General features: G+C 45.8%; 1 protein-coding gene across 1 annotated transcript in view; it reads left to right on the forward strand.

Moving 5' to 3' along the window:
- The first annotated feature begins 5,174 nt into the window (after nucleotides 1-5,174).
- Nucleotides 5,175-20,184, forward strand: part of NID1 (nidogen 1) — an 85,493-nt gene continuing 70,483 nt past the window's right edge. Inside the window, exon 1 of the mRNA XM_043596250.1 lies at nucleotides 5,175-5,767. Within this exon, the coding sequence (XP_043452185.1) occupies nucleotides 5,543-5,767 (225 nt within the window). The 5' untranslated portion in view covers nucleotides 5,175-5,542. The remainder of the gene's footprint in view (nucleotides 5,768-20,184) is intronic.

Genomic DNA, 20,184 nt, shown 5'->3' on the forward strand with positions numbered 1-20,184 from the left:
ATTGTGGATATTAACCCCTTATTGGATATGTCATTTGCAAATATCTTTTCTCATTCAATAGGTTGCCTTTTTGTTTTGATGGTGGTTTCTTTTGCTGTACAAAAGCTTTTTATTTTGGTGTAGTCCTGATAGCTTAATTTTGCTTTTGTTTCCCTTGCCTTAGGAGACAGATCTAGAAAAATGTTGCCATGGCTGATGTCAGAAATTACTGCCTGTTCTCTTCCAGGATTTTTACAGTTTCAGTTCTCACATTTAGGTAATTAATTGTGTGTGTGTGTGTGTGTGTGTGTGTGTGTGTGTGTGGTGTTTAGAAAGTGGTCCTGTTTCATTCTTTTACATATAATTGTCCAGTTTTCCCAGCCCTATTTATTGAAGAAATTACCTTTGCCCCGTTGTGTATTCTTGCCTCCCTTGTCATAGTTTAATTGACCATATAATCATGGGGTTTATTTCTGGGCTTCCTATAGTGTCCCATTGATCTATGTGTCTGTTTTTGTGCCAGCACCAAACTGTTTTGATTACTACAGCTTTGTAGCATATCTTGAAACCCAGTATTGTGATACCTCCAGCTTTGTTCTTTCCCAGATTTCTCTGGCTACTCAGGGTCTTCTGTGGTTCCATACAAGTTTAGGAGTTTTTGTTCTAGTTCTGTGAAAAATGCTGTTAGTATATTGATAGGAATTGGCATTGAATCTGTAGATTGCTTTGAGTCATATGGATATTTTAACATTATTCATTCTTCCAATCCATGAGCATGGGGATATTTTTCCATTTGTTTGTGTCATCTTCAGCTTCTTTCATCAGCATTTTATAGTTTTCAGAGTATAGGTCTTTTACCCCTGGGTACACTTATTCCTAGGTTTTTTTATTCTTTTTGGTGCAGTTGTAAATGGTATTGTTTTTAAATTCCCTTTCTGCTACTCCTTTATTCATGTATAAAAATGCAACAGATTTCTGTATATTTATGTTATATTCTGTGACTTTACTGAATTTATTTATCAGATCTAATTTTTTTTTGGTGGAATCTTTAGGATTTTCTATATAAAATATCATGTCATGTGCAAGTAGTGACAGTTTAACTTCTTTACCAGTACGGATGCCTCCTATTTGTTTTCTTGTGGGACTCCTGCGGCTAAATCAGTATTATTTTCTCTTTTTTTAATTTTTTTAAACATTTTATTTATTTTTGAGACAGGGAGAGACAGAGCATGAACAGGGGAGGGTCAGAGAGAAGGAGACACAGAATCTGAAACAGGCTTCAGGCTCCAAGCTGTCAGCACAGAGCCCGACGCGGTGCTCTATCTCACGGACTGCAGGATCATGACCCGAGCTGAAGTTGGCCGCTTAACCGACTGAGCCACCCAGGCGCCCCTAAATCAGTATTATTTTCAATGAAACATTCATGTGGGACATCTAAAATGAATACGGGTCACAATATTCTTTTGCAGAAGCAGAGAGTAGAGTGGCAGTTGCCAGGGGCTGGAGAGTGGAGAAAATAGGGAAGCGTTGGTCAAAGGGTATAAACTTTCAGTTATGCGATAAATTCTGGGGATACAACGTACGGCATGGTGACTATATGTGAAATGATAGATATGTTAATTACCTGTATTATGGTAATCATTTCACATATTATATGCATACCAAATCATTGCATTGTACACCTTAAATGTTTACAATTTTTATTTGTCATTTGTGCCTCAATAAAGATTGGAAAAAAGTGATTAACATGTGAAAACTCATTGTTAGAATAAGATAATTAAAAGTAGGATCTGAGAAGCCATAAAGTTTTTGGATTGATCTCCTAATAGTTTCCTATAATATTATCTTGGGATGAACATTGTTTTGGAACATGACATAATTACAAAAATACTTTCACAAATAGTTATCACCCTTTGTTAGGGGATGGTTATTTAATTTATGTTATCTTTATCTGAGATAATAATTGAGGTTAAGTTGTTTAAAATAGTGATCATCTTATTCACAAATCAGGTGAATTCCCCTGGAATTGAGACACTAACACATTTATTTCTACATAACATCTAGTAAATAAAGGAATCTTCCATAACCATATGTGGTCAGTGGCCAAAGCTCACAGGAGAGTGAGATTAGAACAGATGTCTTTTTCAGTGAAATAGCCAGTTAAGCTATTTCTCTGCTCATTTGCCTGGACTTTTGTCTGAATAAACCATATAGAAAGTTTAACTTGGTTTCTTATAGATACAGCCTGCTTCCTGAATTTTGTCTTCCTTTTGTCTCATCCAGATGACAGCAGTCAGTGAAAAAGTATGAGTCTCTAAAGTGGCAGGTTTAAAAAAAGATAATAAAAAAAAACTGGTGTATTATGTCATTGTGGGTTCATATGCTACTGCAGATATCAAATAGTTCTTAAAAGTACTACTGAGTTTTCAAACTGTTAGCTTTTATTAATGTGCACACAGTATTAGTGAGGCTCTCTGGACTCTGGAAAAGAATAGAACACATCAGCCTTTCCCCAAAGAGCTTATATCGGGGGAAAAGACACTCAAGACAACTAGAGAAAAATACCTAATTATTATATACACTTAGGAAATGACCAGGGCACTACATAAAATTAAGTATTCTATGATGAAGATTATGCATCTACATGTATTTAAAACTAGAAATCCTAAAGGAGTGGCTGGCTGGCAGCCAGCCCACATTGTCCTAGTCAGCAGCACAGCGTAGATGTCACATTCCCCAGCACCAGGGAGTGTTCACTGAGTGCAGGGCTATAAATAGGAAACGACAGACAGTTTACAGTACATATGAGACTTACTTGAGCAAGAACATACTGATGAAATAAGTGAACAGAAGCATATGTAAATACAGCATGAACATTATGTATAAACAACAGAGCAGATACACCTTGTGGATGGAAATTGAGGGAGAAACCTCTCCATTTATAGAAAGGCGGGAGGGTGTGGCAGAATCTGAGCTTTGGTTTCAGAGACACTGAAATTTGAAAACATTCAAATCCTGGCTTTCCCACTCTGGAACCGGGTGCATTATCTAACTTCTGTAAATCTCATTTCTCCACATCTACGTGAAGCTACTAACTTAGGCAACTGTTGCTAGTATTAATTCTGCTAAAACTAGTTAACATCCACCATGTTGCTGGTATGTCTGTCTTCCATAGACCGTGAGCTGTGCACAAAAGGGATTGTGTCTTAATGGTCTTGGTACTTGGAACCAGTAAACTGGAGAAGTGCTCTTGCTCCTCTATTAGCCGAGGAAAATTCCGTGAACCAATAGGAGGTTCAGAAGCTGCCTGAGTACCAAAAACGGAGAGAATTCGTGAGAGGGGTGAGAGCATTCCAGGCACAGGCAATAGCTTCAGCGTAGCTCTGAAGCGAAACAGGAGGTGGGGTGGGGGTTTGAAGGAGGAGAGAGTCTGAGGCACAGGCAGGAAAAAGCCAGCTGGGTGTTTTCAGGCTTCATGCTGTGTGCAGGTAAGCACAGAGGAAGAAGAGGAGCCTCCAGACGGAGTTCTTGGCAATTCGAATGGGCAGTGCTGGGGCCTGGAAGCCCAGAGGTGCAGCAGCTGAAGCTAGGGGTGGCATGGAGGAGTCAGGAAGTACTTTTGGGGCAGGGGAACAGAGGCAGAGAGCACTGCAATTCCCGGAGGGAGTTGAAGGAAAAGCCACTGCATTGCCACGGATTGCAAGCAGCCTTAGTCACTTTAACAACAAGACACACACACACACACACACACACACACACACACACACACACACAGTAATACAATACAGAAGCTATGTATTGGTTACGGTTAATATAGTGGTTAAGGTTGTAGGTTGTCCTGGAGCTGATCCTGGACCAGCTTGGGTCACCTGAAGCCTTCCAGCCATGTGACCTTAGCAGAATGATTTAAACCTCTCTGAATCTCTGTGCCCCTCTTGAGTGAAATGGGGATGGGTCTCTGTTCCTGAGGGTTACTGCGGTTGCAAAGCCAATTAGTACCTGTAGAAACTTAGTATTTTCTCTGATGGCTAATGAATTTAAAGGAAAAAGATGTCGAGAGTAGAGCAAAGATTTTATGTTCAGAGGGTGGACTTCATTTGCTTTTTATGTTTTCTACTGGTTCGGGACTCAACGCTCCTTATATTATGCTGAATTTGCTGTTTATGGGGAAAATTATTTCAAGTTGGGTCCTAGGTCCTTAATTTTAGTTGGCAACAGGCAAGAAAAATGCCCTGTTGACACCTCCAGGTTTTAACAGGTCTGCCAGCAAATACATACCCAACACCCACTGTCCTGGGTCCTCCCCCCTGACTTCAAAAGGCAGCCTCGGGGCTCAAAACCTTACACCCAGTTTTAAGTCCTCTCCCCAACCCCCATATCAAATTCAAAACCAGGTCTCATTCCTTCTTTCATTGTAATGCCTCGTAGATTCAATTCTTCTCAATTTCCACCTTTTCCTTTCTCATCCTCCCCCCACTCCCTTTTCCCTTTCAACAGTCTTGAATCTCCCATCTCTGTTTCAACCCAGTGCCAAATTAATGATCAACCATTCGTCAGGATACCACTTAATCTCTCTTTGTCAAGAACTCTCAATGGTTGTCCTGGGAGTGTTAGAGTGAGTTCACATTCCTCCTAGGTTTGGTATTAAGCCTTCCTCCCAAATTCTCAACTTTCCTTTTCCAAATTCTCAACTGGGGGATGGCGCCTTGAATCCACTCGCGGCTCCACGTTCCAGAACGTCCCTTCCCCAGCCTCCTGATGAAATTCCATCCCTTCCAGAAGACCTGGTTTGTTCCCACCCCCCAATCCCCCCAGGAAGCTCTCCTTGGGCAATTATTCCGGCCCTACTGCCCTTTATCACTTGGGGACCCCACCCACCTGACACTGAATTATTTTATACACTCGTGAGTTTGTCTCGCGGGTAGGACCCCATGTTTGGCCGAACGTCCACATCACCAGGCAAAGGATCCCGCCCGCACTCAATAACGCTGAAAATCTGGATGGATGTGTTCAGGAACATGCTCCTGGTCCAGTCCCTGCTTGCTAATTCCCAGCACCTACCCCCTCCTCTAACTGGGGCGTGACCCGGTGAGTCCGACCTCCGGACGCCCCCGAGCAGCCCTGGGTTGGGCTGTGTTCCTGAATCCAGAACGTTTCCACGTAGCCCGCCCTCCCACTTAGCCCTGACCCGGGGACAGTGGTGCAAAGTCCCAAGCTCTGCTCTTCGGAGGCAACCGGGCTGGTTTCGGGAACCTCGGGCCACCAGCGCCCAAGACCCCGCAGGGGTCGAGGGTGACGCTGCCGGAACCGCCGGGGGGTTTCGCTGTCGCCCCTCGCCCACGCCCTCCCCCTCGCGGCCATTGGGCAGCCTCGGCGGCGCGCCCTGTGGACGGGGCGGGGCCCTCTCCCTTTCCCCTGTTCCCCTCCCCTATTTCCAGGGGTGGGATCGCCGGGAGGCAGGCGGGAGGCGTGGAGGGGCTGCGGAGGGGCGTCCGGTTACGTCTCCGCCTTCCTCGGCGGTGTCCGCCGAGCCGCTAGGTTTGCGGGACTGCAGTTCGGGAACATGCTGGCCGCGATCCGCCGGAGCGGGGCTGCGTGGACGCGGGCGCTGCTGCTGCAGCTGCTCCTGGCGGGGCCCGGGGGCTGCCTGAGCCGCCAGGAGCTCTTTCCGTTCGGCCCGGCACACGGGGACCTGGAGCTGGAGGCTGGGGATGACCAAGTCTCCCCAGCCCTGGAGCTGAGGCGGGCGCTCCGCTTCTTCGACAAATCCGACATCAACTCGGTCTACGTGAGTGCGACCCGGGGCAGGCGGTGGGGGCCGTCGGGGAGGAGGGCGTGGGGGCCGAGCCGGGGTCGGAAGGAAGGCCGAGGCTGGCAGGGTCGCCCGCGGGGCCGGACGGACGTGGGCGTCGTGGGCGGGGACCGGGACCCGCTGGGCGCGGGGGCGCGGGGCGCGGCGCTGGGTCTCCTGGCCTCCCGCCCTCGCCGGGCCCGCCGACGTCTCCGCGCCGCCTGGTCACTGTCGCCAGAGGAGCACGCGGGTCTGGGGGGCTCGTCCCGTCTGCGCGGCCCCGCGCGCGCCCTCCCGACCCCGGGACCCCGGGACCCCGGGCGGAGTTTCCTCTCCGGCGGCTGTGGGCGGCATCGCCGCCGGGAAGTCGGTCCGCGTCTCGCTATTGTCCTGTTCCCTTGGGGACGGGACCCGGTCCGGTGGGACTCGGGCAAAGGCGAGAGCTGGGTCGCAGGCGGCGCGCGGGCCCTGGGACTTCCGTAGGTGCCGGGTCAGGAAAAGACCGCCAAACCCGGCCTCTGCCCCGGGAATTTAGCCGACAGCCTGCATGTGTGAGTGTGGACTCCGGATATGTCTTGGCAATGTTTCTGCTCTCCAGTTGAGCTCGTTTCAGTCCAGAGTTTAGCGCTGGGAAAGCAGGGCGACCCGATGATCCAGTTTCCTGTAGCAGAGCACTGTCACCATGGGGGGCCCCAAAGAGGGAGCGGGCCCAGGTGGCCTTTAGTTCTCTGGAGCCTTCTCAGAACTGGCCGGGCCCGGGGACGCTGTCAACTTGGTAAAGTCCTTCCGTGCCGCCGCCTTCCCCAGCCGCGCACCATGTGGATTTCATATAAAGCTGTGCGCATTCCATAAGTGGGGGGAACAGCGCAAACAGCGGCGGGAGCCTGTCCTGCCCTTGAAATGGCTGTGCTCGTCGCCTGGCCGGCGCAGACCGTGCCTTGGACAACACCCACGTGGAGCTTGTCGGCTTTGCCTAAAAAGAAGGAGCCTTTCAAGTCTCCACCCACAGAGAGTGCTGCCCTTGTGGGCTGACCTCCGTGGGCCGTCTGGTGAGGCCTGTCGGACCCCTTCTTAGAATAAGATTTTTTAATTACATAGAATAGCATCCGCAGGATTGCCAAGGAAATCAGTTGTGTTCAAATACAGATACAAATATTAGAAATTGTATGAAGTAACGTGTGTATTTTTAGCCATTTTAAATATAAGGTGTAAGAGTGGTGGGGGGAGGGTCAGGTAATTACTGAACTTTCAAGATCATGAGGACTGTGAACAGTGTTTGAGGACACGTACAATGACTAAAACGTGAAATGGGAATATCAGTGACTCCTATTGGTGGCAAGGTCATTAAGAGTTCCTACTACCATGATTTGTTGCCTGCATTCATAATGGAAGGAAATGCTAAAATATCGCTTAGGAGTTATTGAAAATAAAAATAAAATTTCTCTTTTTCCCTTCTTAACAGACACACCGAATTCTATTCATGAGCCCCAAGTTCAGAACCCCTGTGTTAAATTTGAGACCTCCTGCCCTCCTTCACTTGTGGCATCAGACTAACCACATTACATTCTAAAGACCTAGAAAATCTATTGCTGAAAAAAAAACGATTCCTGTCAAGCCATACCCTCCAGGTCTATTTGGGTTTACTCTGCATTTCAGGGAGAAAGAATCCCGGAGCTCTCTTGGTTGTAGCTGCACCCCCCCCCCGCCCCTCCCCCAAGGGTTCCCAGGAAGCTGACTGTGAAATGGAGATTAGCCAGCAGGTTATTTCTTGGGGGAGGGCTCCTCACTTCCACACTTACGGAGGCAGGGAGGTGAAGAACTGAGCAGAGGCTGAGCCGCCAGCAAAGGTCTCAGCCAGCTCCCTGGGAGCTCTGGAGGTGGGGTGTCTCGAGCTGTCTCCAGTGTGCCTGAGAGGGCTCGGTCTCTGTGCCCTTGCAGCCATCAGTCACGGGTAAGGGCTGCCTTGGAAGGAAGCGTGATCCTGGGCCAAGCAGTTTTTCAATGGAGGCAATCCTCAAAGAGGGCCCACATTGGAGGGCTGCGTTCCCAGGACTGAGGGGCATCTACTGTGTGATGGCCCTGAGTAAAAGGTGGATGGACAGGGATGTGTGTCTGAGCTAGTTGGTCTGCACGGTCCTGGGCACTTGGCTAGGAATATGAACATTCACTGAGAAGGAAAAGTATTGGGTGAGTATAACCACATGTGTCAATTTAATCCTCAAAACAGCTCCTCCTTCTTTTCAGATGAAGAAATAATAATAAACACTGGTCCCAGAATTCCAAAATCCTACCAGATGTTTCCACCCAAATGCCCATCTGTCACTTCAGATTCCACGTGGCAAAGTGAAAATCACTCACCTCCCTCCTCCCCTCGGATACTTTTACTACTTGCTTTTCCTTGTTCATAGTACCTTATGCGGGTTCTTACACTGTTTTGAGGCTGCCTTACCCCTTCTTTTTATTCATTTATTCCACAGATACCTTCCAAGTGCCTACTATGTACCAGGCACTATTTAGGGCACTCAAAATGCAAGTGAACAAAACAATCCTATCTTCAGGGAGTTTACATTCTAGCAGGGGAGTGGGACCAAGAAAACAAACAGCAAACATAGTAAGTAAATTATATACCCTAATGTAAAGGGTCTGGGATGGAGTAGGTATATGAATCAGAAATTTAGAAGAGAAGCCTAGGCTTTAGGTATAAATTGGGAATCATTGGCACATAGATGGTATTTAAAACAGAACTAAAGTGACCCCTGCAGGGGAGTATATGCAAATAGAGAAGAGGTCCAAGGGAGCCTCCATTGGTCAGGGAAAAGAGGAGGAGTCAGCCGTGGAGACTGACAGGATGTGGCCAGTGAGTTGAGAGGAAATGAAAAGGAAGTGGAGTCCTGGAAGCCAAATGAGGAAAGTGTCTCAAGGAGGAGGGAGTGAACCACCAAGGTTAAATGGGCACAAAAGGTGAGGACTGAAGAGTTGCCCATTGGCTTGAGTAACATGGTGATCAGTTCCCCATTTCACCTTCACAGAAGGCTCTTGCTTCTGTGTCTTTCTTGTCCTGTTGCAGTGACACTTTCCAACAGTGTTGTTTCTTTCTTTTCTTTTCTTTCTTTCTTTCTTTTTTTTTTTTTTTTTTTTTTGAGAAAAAGAAGGGGCTTGGGAGCGCTTGTGCACTCAAGCAAGGGAGGGGCAGAGAGAAAGAGGGAGAGAATCCCAAGCAGGCTTCATGCTGTCAGCCAGAGCCCTACGAGGAGCTCAACCTCACCAGTTGTGAGATCAGGACCTGAGCTAAAGTCAAGAGTCGGAAACTCAACCGACTGAGTCACCCAGGTGCCCTGATGTTCAATTTCTTTAGTGCCCTCCCTCCATCCTGACTTCAGAGGACCCTGGACTCCTTGACCTGGATTCAGGGCCTCATCCTACCATTCTAGCTTCATTTCCAGCTTTGCCTTAACACTTCTAAGACAGTAGAATATGTCTCACTTTGGCCCTTTCCTCATTCTTTCATTCTTCCACTTTATCCATCTCTTAACCTCTCAGATTCTCTCCCATTCTCTAGGCCCTTCCTCCTTCCTAACTGACCGGTACTTGTAGACTGCATTCACCCCTCAGTCCTTAGAACTCTTCTGTAACTCCAATATTGTCTGGTTTGGAGCTTAGTATATTGATAAATGTTTACATAACTTAATCTGTTCAACGGGAGTATCAGTAGGTAATGCGGCAAGAGTGGGGTCTCTGGAGCCCAATACGTGTGGGCTTGAATCTCTGTTCTACCACTTACTTATTGTGGACCCTGGGTAAGTTATCCAACCTCTGAAAGCCTTATTTTGTTCATCTGCAAAACGGAAACATCATTGCCTTTCTCATGGAGTTGTGAACATTCACTGAATTCATGTATTTAGACAGCTTATCATGTAGTAATGTGCTCTAAAACTGCGGGCTTTCTTCTTCATTGAGAGCAGAGATTGTGTCTTTTTTGAAAAAGCCCCAAACTTTTATTCTACACTTGATTCTGTAGTACTTTGGTGCTATACAGTTGATGTAACTTTTGAGAAAAGATGTCTCATATGTAACAAGCTGATGCTAGCTTTATCAAAGGCATCTACAAAAATATGCCCCTGTGCTTTTACACATAACCAATCATCAAATCTGTCAAGGTGAAAACTCCCTGGTATTTCTTAATGCGTTGGGAAATACAGCAAGGCAGGAGAAAGCATTCCATCCAAATAGTATTTAAGCTTTCTTGCCATACACAGCTTTCTTAGAGTAATTGAAGTGCAACTTATCTATATAAACACACAACACATTTCAGAAGCAAGTGAAATTAACAGAAGCACCTGTTCTTTAAATTACTCTTGATCAGGAGCCAGGCTGTGATAGCTCATCCTGTTCCCTGGGAAGCAACCTACCTATCTGCAGAACCTATCTGACCTTGTGGTGGTTGTCCATGTGGACACTGAGGCCAGCTTCATGGGTCATTTTTTGCAGCCACATATGTACTTGGTTTTGCAGTATTGTTAGGGTAGTGGTGCTACTCCTGTGCCTACCATTTGCTGCATAGAAACATCCAGCATTGCACATTGGTGTTGGCCTTGGTGTTGGCCTTGGTCCATCAGGGCGGAAATCTTGTCAAGGTTCATACCCCTCAGTTAGCATCCACTTAACCAGATGGCCATGGCCTCCGTTCTCTTGCCCATTGTTCCTGCAGTTTGAACGCTTGCACCCACCGCATTAACCTTAGCACTCCTGCTCGAGAAATTAATTGCTTGGCTCTTTTGGCAGATTTCATTTTCAGTGTGTGTTCTCAAAACATTTGTGCTGCTCTTCTGAATGGGTTTTTTTTTTTTTTTTTTTTACTCTCAGCTTTTTCAGCCTTTCCTTTTTTTTTTTTTTTTTTTAGTTTATTTTGAGAGAGAGCGCGCGTGCAGGCACACGCAGGGAGAGGAGAAGGGGGAGGGGCAGAGAGAGAGAATCCCAAGGAGGCTCCACACTGTCAGTGCAGAGCCCAACGTAGGGCTCGGCCTCATGAAACCGGAGATCATGACCTGAGCCAAAACCAAGAGTCAGATGCTTAACTGACTGAGCCACCCAGGCATCCCTCAGCCTCTCCTTCTTAATCGTGTTTGACATTTCTTTTAAGCTCTTTCACAGAAAACTTCAAGTTAAATAGATGTTTCTCCATGTTCACCATAGTCCCATGACTTTCCTTGGAGGTGGCAGCCCAGAGCAGTGGCCCCAGTTTGCTAGGAGGGCATTCAGGGTCCCATCCTAGTCGAGAGGTGGCCCGCCCCGCTCCCAGAGATCAGATCCTATTCCCGTTGCTGTTACCCATAGAAGGGACATGCTTACTGGCACATGGGAAGTTTATGAATCTGTTGGTTGAGCCCAGGGCCAGCGCCTAGGGTCTACAGGTTGTTTGCTGCACAAGGGCCATGACCAAGGGGGCAGTGAGAGCTGGAGCCCATCCCACAGGCCACTGACCAAGCCTTAAACCTCAGCCTGGGACTGGGGCCACTCAGGAAAGGACACCTGCATTTGATTTGCCCAAAGGTGCCCCATGGTCTGGCAGAGGCCCTGGTTGAATAATAGAATACTTACAGGATTATTAATTTCTAGTTGGGACTAAAATGAAACTGAGTCATTATGGTGATCAACTTTTTTTTTTTTTTAAGACTTTATTTTTAAGTAATCTCTACACCCAATTTGGGACTTGAACCCATGACCCTGAGATCAAGTGTCACATGCTCTACCGACTGAGCCAGCCAGGTACCCCTGTTGATCAACTTATAGCTGAGGTCAAATCACTTCATTTCTCACCCTCATGTTGTTTCTGGTCTTGTTTTTTCTAAAATGAAGAGATTTGACAAGATTATCTCTGAGCTCCGTTTTATCTTAGATTTTTAATATTTTTTGAGTGACCAGGGGTTGAATATGTCCATTTCTATTTCAAGACAGTGGATATTTTTTCTCATAAAATTCAGTGCAATGTGAAGATATGCCATCCATTCACTCAACAAACAATTTATTGCCTAATATGCCAGGCATGGTGCTAGGCTTCAGAGATACAGATTGAAACAAGATCAGTTTCTGTTCTCAGCTTATAGTCTGCTGGGGAAGGCAGACATTGAACCAATGATTATACCCATAATTGACCAGTTGCCCCTGTGACAAGTGCTATGAAAGAGAAGCCCGGATACCGTGATGGCACCTGAGCTAGATGGAGGGGTCAGGAGAACCTTCCCAACCCCGCTGGAGCTACAGGATGAGTAGAGGCGAGGCCTGTGAAAATGGCAGGTGGGCAGGACTGTGCACGTTACTGTGCATGAGACCATGAGTGTAGAGAAAAGGAGTATGTAATGTCACAGGAATGAAAGGCACTGTGAGCTAGGGCAGTGGCCGCAGACCCTTGAGAGCTATATCAGACCTTGTCACCCCCAGGTCAGAAACCCTCGAAAGGTTTCCCTCGCTCTCCACGACATCCAGACTTCCCATCACGCTCCCAAAGCCTCCTGTGGCCCTGTCCAGCAGGTGTCTCCGCCCCCATCCCTCACCCTGTTCTCACCGGCCAGGCTCCGGCCACACCAGCTTGCTTTCTCTCCCCACCACAGCCAGCTTGTCATGCTTGGTGCTTGGTTTCCCTCTGCCTAGGACACAAGGCCCCGCTGTTCTGTGGCTACCCCTTCCTGTTGTGCAGCCTCTGGTCACACGCAGACCCCCATTTGTGATTTTTTTTTTTCGGCATGCTGTCTTATTTACATCATGGCATGCATCACCACCTAAAACCAGGTTGTTCATTTATTAGTTTACCTGTTTGTTGGCTCTCTTTTCCACTAGAGTCTGAGCCCTGTGAAGGCAGGGTCTGGTTTGCCATATTCACCCGCATTTCCCCCATTCACTAGTGGCCTGTGGCACATAGTGGGTGCTCTGTTATGATTTATTGAATGAATGAATGAACCCTAGGCGTTTATCATCAGCTGGATGCCGTTAGACATTTCTAAGCAGATGAGTTACATGATTTATTTCTAAAAGATTCCCACTTTCTTTAAGGAATAGACAGCATGGGAGAAGAAGAAGTGTGAGGGGGAGAAGCCTATAGATTAAAAGATTAGGTTTAAGAGACATGTGAACCAAATGCCAGGGGGAGCACCTTGTCGTGTCCCGATTGAAACAAAGTGGCCATAAAAGGACATCTTTGAGACATACTGCTCTTCTAGAAGAGATACATATGGAAATATTGACAGGTGAAATAATTTGATGTCTGAGATTTTATTTAAAAGATTTAAAAAAAATATGCTCATGCATGGGAGGAATTGGTAAAACGGAAAGTGGAGCATGTTGGTAATTGTGGGAGCTGATTGATGAGTATATGGATGTTTGTTACGCTGTTCTGTGTGTGTTGACATTTTCCCTTGTAAGTAGTCTGGTTTTTAAAAGTTTATTTTTTTTTATTTATTTATTTTTTAATTTTTTTTTCAACGTTTATTTATTTTTGGGACAGAGAGAGACAGAGCATGAACAGGGGAGGGGCAGAGAGAGAGGGAGACACAGAATCGGAAACAGGCTCCAGGCTCCGAGCCATCAGCCCAGAGCCTGACGCGGGGCTCGAACTCATGGACCGCGAGATCGTGACTTGGCTGAAGTCGGACGCTTAACCGACTGCGCCACCCAGGCGCCCCTGGTTTTTAAAAGTTTTTAAAAAATTACGCTGCCTTCCAGCCAGAGGATTTTGGGGGGCAAGGTGGAGGAGAGAGAGTGAATTTCAGAGCCAGAGAGGCCTGCTGCCAGGGGCCAGAGGAGAGGTGGTGTGTGGATGAGGGCGGTGGGTTCCAGACCCATTTGGAAGGTGGGAACGAGGAGGCCTGCTCCTGTGTTAGCTCACTTGAGACATGCCGCTTTGCAGGGTGGCTCAGGTGCATCATGGGATGAGCTTTGTATCACAGGGGAGGAAACTGCCACATGCAGCTAAGGGACTTGTCATGGTTCACTCAGTTCATAAGTATGAGCTGGAACTTGAACTTGGATCTTCCGACTCTGAGTTCTGCGGTCTTTATACTATGCCATGTAAGACAGCATGTTCTTCCTTTCCTTTCTGCATTTATTCATTTTGATGAGGGAGCATTATGCGAGCCGAGGGAAGAATACAGGCTGGCCCCCTCCCTCCCCACGTGGAATATGTGTGATATTCCCCAGAGGCTCCTGGCTGCCCAAGAACAAAGGAAAGGGGTTTAAGGGCTTGCATGGTGATGTGGGAAACTAAGGCAAATGAAAAATTAAATTCTCTTACAGCCTACAGCCCATAGACAAGTGCTTGAAACAGGCAGGGTGACCTCCCTCTAGGAGCTCAGCTGCCCTGATGATGACACTTCGCTGGGGCAAAAGGGGATCTTGGCTTAACATTATCCTGACCCCTCAGGATCCTGTGAGTCTGCTTTAACATATAATAATTCCTTTGGAAACTTCCTTTATCCCAAATCCCCCAAGATGTATGCTGGCAATCATACTCCAAGCTTATGGCCCCTGGTATCCATCTGAAGGGTCTCATGACTGAGGTTTTACTAAATGGCAATAAATGGCGTTTTCCTAACAGCACCTAGCGCCTCAAGTTCCTGGAAACGTCGCTTCCAAAATACCTCAGAGACTTACCTAACCCCCTCCCAACCTGAAGGTATATAATCAGTTACCTGCCAGCTTTTTCTGCCCGTGGGTCCTGTCCCCATGCTTTAATACAGTCGCCTTTTCGCACCAAAGACGTCTTCAAGAATTCTTTCTTGGGTGTCAGCTGCGAACCCTACCTTCATCCCAAACCCCATCAATTTGACAGTATTTTATCAGTCTCTGTTCTGTATAGACTTTTGGGCTGGGTTTATGGGGCAGCTGTGATGAGTGGCATCACACATGGTCTCTGCTCTCATGAAGCTCACTAGGGCATGACGCTACCCACCCCTACGTGACCCCACTCACCACTGATCAGATTACCCGCCACTGCACTGCACTACCCACCCCTGCGTGACCCCACTCACCACTGATCAGATTATCCGCCACTGCACTACTCACCCCTGCGTGACCCCACTCACCACTGATCAGATTACCTGCCATTGCACTGCACTACCCACCCCTGCGTGACCCCACTCACCACTAATCAGATTACCCACCACTGCACTGCACTACCCACCCCTGTGTGACCTCACTCACCACTGATCAGATTATCCGCCACTGCACTACTCACCCCTGCGTGACCCCACTCACCACTGATCAGATTACCCGCCACTGCACTACCCACCCTTGCGTGACCCCACTCACCACTGATCAGATTACCCACCACTGCACTGCACTACTCACCCCTGCGTGACCCCACTCACCACTGATCAGATTACCTGCCACTGCACTACTCACCCCTGCGTGACCCCACTCACCACTGATCAGATTACCCGCCACTGCACTACCCACCCTTGCGTGACCCCACTCACCACTGATCAGATTACCCACCACTGCACTGCACTACTCACCCCTGCGTGACCCCACTCACCACTGATCAGATTACCTGCCACTGCACTACTCACCCCTGCGTGACCCCACTCACCACTTATCAGATTACCCACCACTGCACTGCACTACCCACCCCTGTGTGACCTCACTCACCACTGATCAGATTATCCGCCACTGCACTACTCACCCCTGCGTGACCCCACTCACCACTTATCAGATTACCCGCCACTGCACTACCCACCCTTGCATGACCCCACTCACCACTGATCAGATTACCCGCCACTGCCTGCACTACTCACCCCTGTGTGACCCCACTCACACTGATCAGATTACCCGCCACTGCCTGCACTACTCACCCCTGTGTGACCCCACTCACACTGATCAGATTACCCGCCAGTGCACTGCACTACCCACCCCTGCGTGACCCCACTCACCACTGCATTACTTGTGAGAAAAGTTGGTTCTTAGCCCCTAGGGAGCAAGTCTCTAAACTGCTTTTGTCCTCAGGTAAATTTTTTTCTTTTATTTAATTTTTAATTATAAATGTTTCAAACACACACATAAAAGGGAGAAAATATCATGAGCACCCATAGGCACATTACCTAAATGTAACAGTTGTGAGCCGTTTTCCCTATTTATTTCGTTAATTTCCCTTTGCTGATGTATCCAAAGTAAATTACAGTCCTTGTGACTTACATCACTATTTTAGTGTCCATTCCTAAAACGAAAAGAGCATTTCCCTATATAGCCAGCCTACTATTATCATACATAACAAAATCAATAATAATTCCCTGTTATCCGTTTGTATCCAGTCCATATCACAGCTGTCCAATGTTCCCAAAGCTTTCCTTTATAGCTAGACTTACTCAGATGGGTTTAAAGAAAGACAAGCATTACATTTGACTGAATCTCTGTAGTCTGTTTTAATCTTGACCTCCCCCTTTTGAGTCATCAGCCTATTCAAGAATCACTGCCTGTTGTCCCGTAGAATGCCCCACCTTCTGCATTTGACCATTTCTGTGTAATGTAATGTAATGTAATGACCATTTCTATGTATGTTATTCCATCCCTGTATTTTCTGAAAACTGGCAATCTTGAAAATAATTCAGGTTAAACATTTTTTTTCTTTAGAAAGCATGTAGAATTTTATTTTAAAAGTAATTCTGGAAATAGGAAGACAATGCGAATGGTTAAAAGAAAATTGTAAAAACAGAGAACAGGGAAATCTTCCCACCCTGGCCTCCAGCCCCATACTGCCCTCCCTAGAGACAATCACTATTCATGAGTTGTTGTTTTTTTTATCTCCTTGCAGAGAGATTCACAAATTACAAACATACGTGTATATACAACTACCCCCTGATTTTATATACCTCCTTGATTTTTTAAATACCAGCTTTATTGAGATATACCCCTTTAAAGTATACGATTCAGTGATTTTTAGTATATTCAGGAAATGTGCGACCATCACCGCTGTCTAACTATGGAATATTTTGATTCCCCTCAAAACAAACCTCATATCTTTTAGCAGTCACATCCCATCTCCTCCCTGCTGCCCTACATCCCTGATCCTTAGCAACCGCTAATCTACTGTCTGTCTCTATGGATTTACCTGTTGTGCACATTTCACACAAGTGGAATCATACTATATGTGATCTTTTGTTACTGGCTTTTTTCACTTGGCATAACATTTTCAGGGTTCCTCCATGTCTCAACATAGATTGGTACTTTATTCTTCCACGACTGAGTAATATTGTTGTTTATTTGTCCACTCATAAGTTAATGGACACCCAGATTGTTTCTCTCTCTTTTTTTTTTTGACTGTTTATGAATAATACTACTGTAAATGTTTGTGTACAAATTTGTGTGTGGACATCTGCTTTCAGTTCTCCTGAATCTGTCATGAGATCTGGAATTGCAAGTGAAGGGGTTCAAAAGAAGTCTCCATAAAGTATGCCACTTGAGCATGTGGGTTATTTTGCGCCGAAAGTGATCAAGACCTAGTGGGCTGAAAACATTTGCACCTCCCTTAACTACCTAATGGATGTCAGTTGGGGGTCTTTCCCAGGATGAGACTTTTTATCAGAGATTAGTTTTACCTGAGTGACCCATCAATGTGGCAGGGCAAACCTCTGATCATGAAAAATCTGCTCTTATCACCCCATGAATTGCCTACTCTTCCATTTCATTCCCTAGCTCAGGATAAACATATATGCCTCATTTTACCTTCCTGTCTTGGAATGCCCCCATGCATGTGGTGTTCCTGTACATTTGAAACTAAGTGTGGTTTTCTCCTGTTAATCTGTTTCGTGTCAATTTAATTCTTAGAGCAGCCAGAAGAACCTTTAAGGGTGGAGGAAAACTTCTCCTCCCAGCACTAGGTCACGTGGTAACTGTTTAACATTTGGGGGGAACTATCAAACTGTTTTCCAAAGTGGCTGCACCATTTTACGTGCCCACTAGCAATGTATGGAGGGTTCCAGTTTCTCATCTTTTGTCAACACTTATTATCTGACTTTGTGATTCTACCCAACTTAGTGGGTGTCAAGTGGTATCTCACTATGGTTTTGATACGCATTTCCGTAATGGCTAATGATGTGGAGCACCTTTTCATGTGCTCATTGGCCATTTATATATATTCTTTGGAGAAACATTTATCCAAGTCCTTTGCTCATTTTTTTTATTTGGGATATTTGTATTTTTATTATAGAGTAGGCTAAAGATTATTTAACAAGAGTCCTTCATGAATGAAGTTGTGGCATACTGTATAACATCAGGAGGCAAGTGATAATCTGGCTATTGCTGTACTATCTGCTACTGATAAGGAGATGACAGCGAAATCATGTCTGTCAAGTCATGTTTTTTTCCCTTGTGAACAGCAAGCAAGCTATGGGGTGATAGTTCGGTCTTATGGAGGGGACCCCTTTCCCACCAACCTTTCAACTAATGCTTAGCATCCATTGATGATCATTGCTTGACTCAGCTATTAAATTAAGGGTTGCCAAGTCGTATTTTAGTTTGCTTTCTGGTTTGCTTGTTTTTTTTCTATCATTCTTTCTATATTTTATTATTTTTTTATGAAAAAAAATTTTTTTAATGTTTATTCATTTTTGAGAGAGAGACAGAGAGACAGAGCATGATTGGGGGAGGGGCAGAGAGAGAGGGAGACACAGAATCTGAAGCAGGCTCCAGGCTCCGAGCTGTCAGCACAGAGCCCGACGTGGGGCTTGAACTCATGAACTGTGAGATCATGACCTGAGCCGAAGTCAGACACTTAACCGACTGAGCCACCCAGGCTCCCCTTTATTTATTTATTTATTTATTTATTTATTTATTTATTTATTCATTCATTCATTCATTCATTCATTCATTCATTCATTCATTCATTCATTTATTTATTGAGAGAGAGAGAGAGACAGAGAGTCCTTAAGCAGGCTCTGCATTCAGTGCAGGCACAGGGCTAGATCTCACAACCCTGAGATCATGACCTGAGCCAAAATCAAGAGTCGGATGCTCAGCTGGCTGAGCCACCCAGGCGCCCCTCTATAATTCTTTGTATACTTACTAGCCGGCATACTTCTTGGTAAAGAGTAGCTTTCCCTCATCAACTGGGGCTTTAAGGTGATATTGACATATGGTCCATTCTGGAAAGGCAGATGGATACTTAATTCTTTCTTTATCATTTCTAATGTTCAAATGAAGGGATTGGTGTTCAAATTAAAGGGCTGGTGTAATCCAAATTAGGGGAGTTTCTGAGGCTCCAGTTGCCACAGGGAAACTTCTGATATTGATCTCTAGGGTATCAAAGAAGAGCATGCTTCTCCCCAGTGACTGAGAGTTTAGACCAGCCCTTCTCCCTTCCCTGACTGGCTCCTATTCTGGACTGCTGAGGCACATTTCTACCTCTTTTCTGATAGACACACTAGAAGTGAACATTTAAAGACCCTGACCGTTTTTAAATGTTGGAAGGTAATCTCAGGTAGAAATTCCCTGCAGAAGAGATGGGTAACTGATCCAAAGTCTCTCATTAGACATTAACTGGATTAAATTGAAACCACTGGCAAATCTCTTAACTATTACCCCTAGGTTGTCCCTTATTTTTATGTGCGAAGACTTTTATTTTTATTTCTAATTCAAGCCAGAGCCATTTCTCTGGCTCAGTGGGGTAACTGGAAAAGGTCTGCAGTTTGGACTCAAGAGTTTTGTTCTGGCACTTCTAGTGTGTGATCTTAGGCAAGACCTATAAACTGAAACTCATTTTTTCTCACATGAAGAATGAAGATGATATTAATGCCTGCTTTACTAGATTTAATCAGATAATTGGAATAAAAATGCTTTTTAAGTACCACAGAAGGGGGTAAGGCCATAGATCCCTTTTTTGCCCTCGACTTAAAATCAGTCAACCTCCTCCTTGATTGTATTACGGGCTTGGCTTTTTCCTGGACTTCTTTATCAAGTTTTCCTTTCCTTAGGCCCTTTTAGTTTCTTAGTTTTCTCTAGCTATCCAATCTTTATCCATGAAGCTATCCCATGAAGCTTTGCAACTTCCACTGTGGCTCACAAGTCTTCCCAAGTAGCCAGCAAATACAAGAGAAAGAGCAGAGGTTATGGATGCCAGCAAATGTGAGTTCAAATCTTGGTTCCATCACTTACTGGCTGTATGACATTAAGCTAAATTATGTCCCATTTGCTTGTCTTTTTTATGTATGTGAAAAGAAGTATGGTCGTATTAAATTTTTAAAACTGCGGACAGCTGTAGTAAAGGACTCCTGAGTTGGCAGACAGTCTGTGTTTGTTGCCTTTCCATTCTTTACCCCAAATAATTTTACCTTAAATTCCCACTTTCTCCCACCCATGGAGTTTGCTTTTGCAACTGCATGCAATTTCATTGTCTTCTCAGTACAACTGAGTACAGCAATTTGCATTTGGAG

Source organism: Prionailurus bengalensis, chromosome D2, assembly GCF_016509475.1.
Source record: "Prionailurus bengalensis isolate Pbe53 chromosome D2, Fcat_Pben_1.1_paternal_pri, whole genome shotgun sequence".
Taxonomy (NCBI): domain Eukaryota; kingdom Metazoa; phylum Chordata; class Mammalia; order Carnivora; family Felidae; genus Prionailurus; species Prionailurus bengalensis.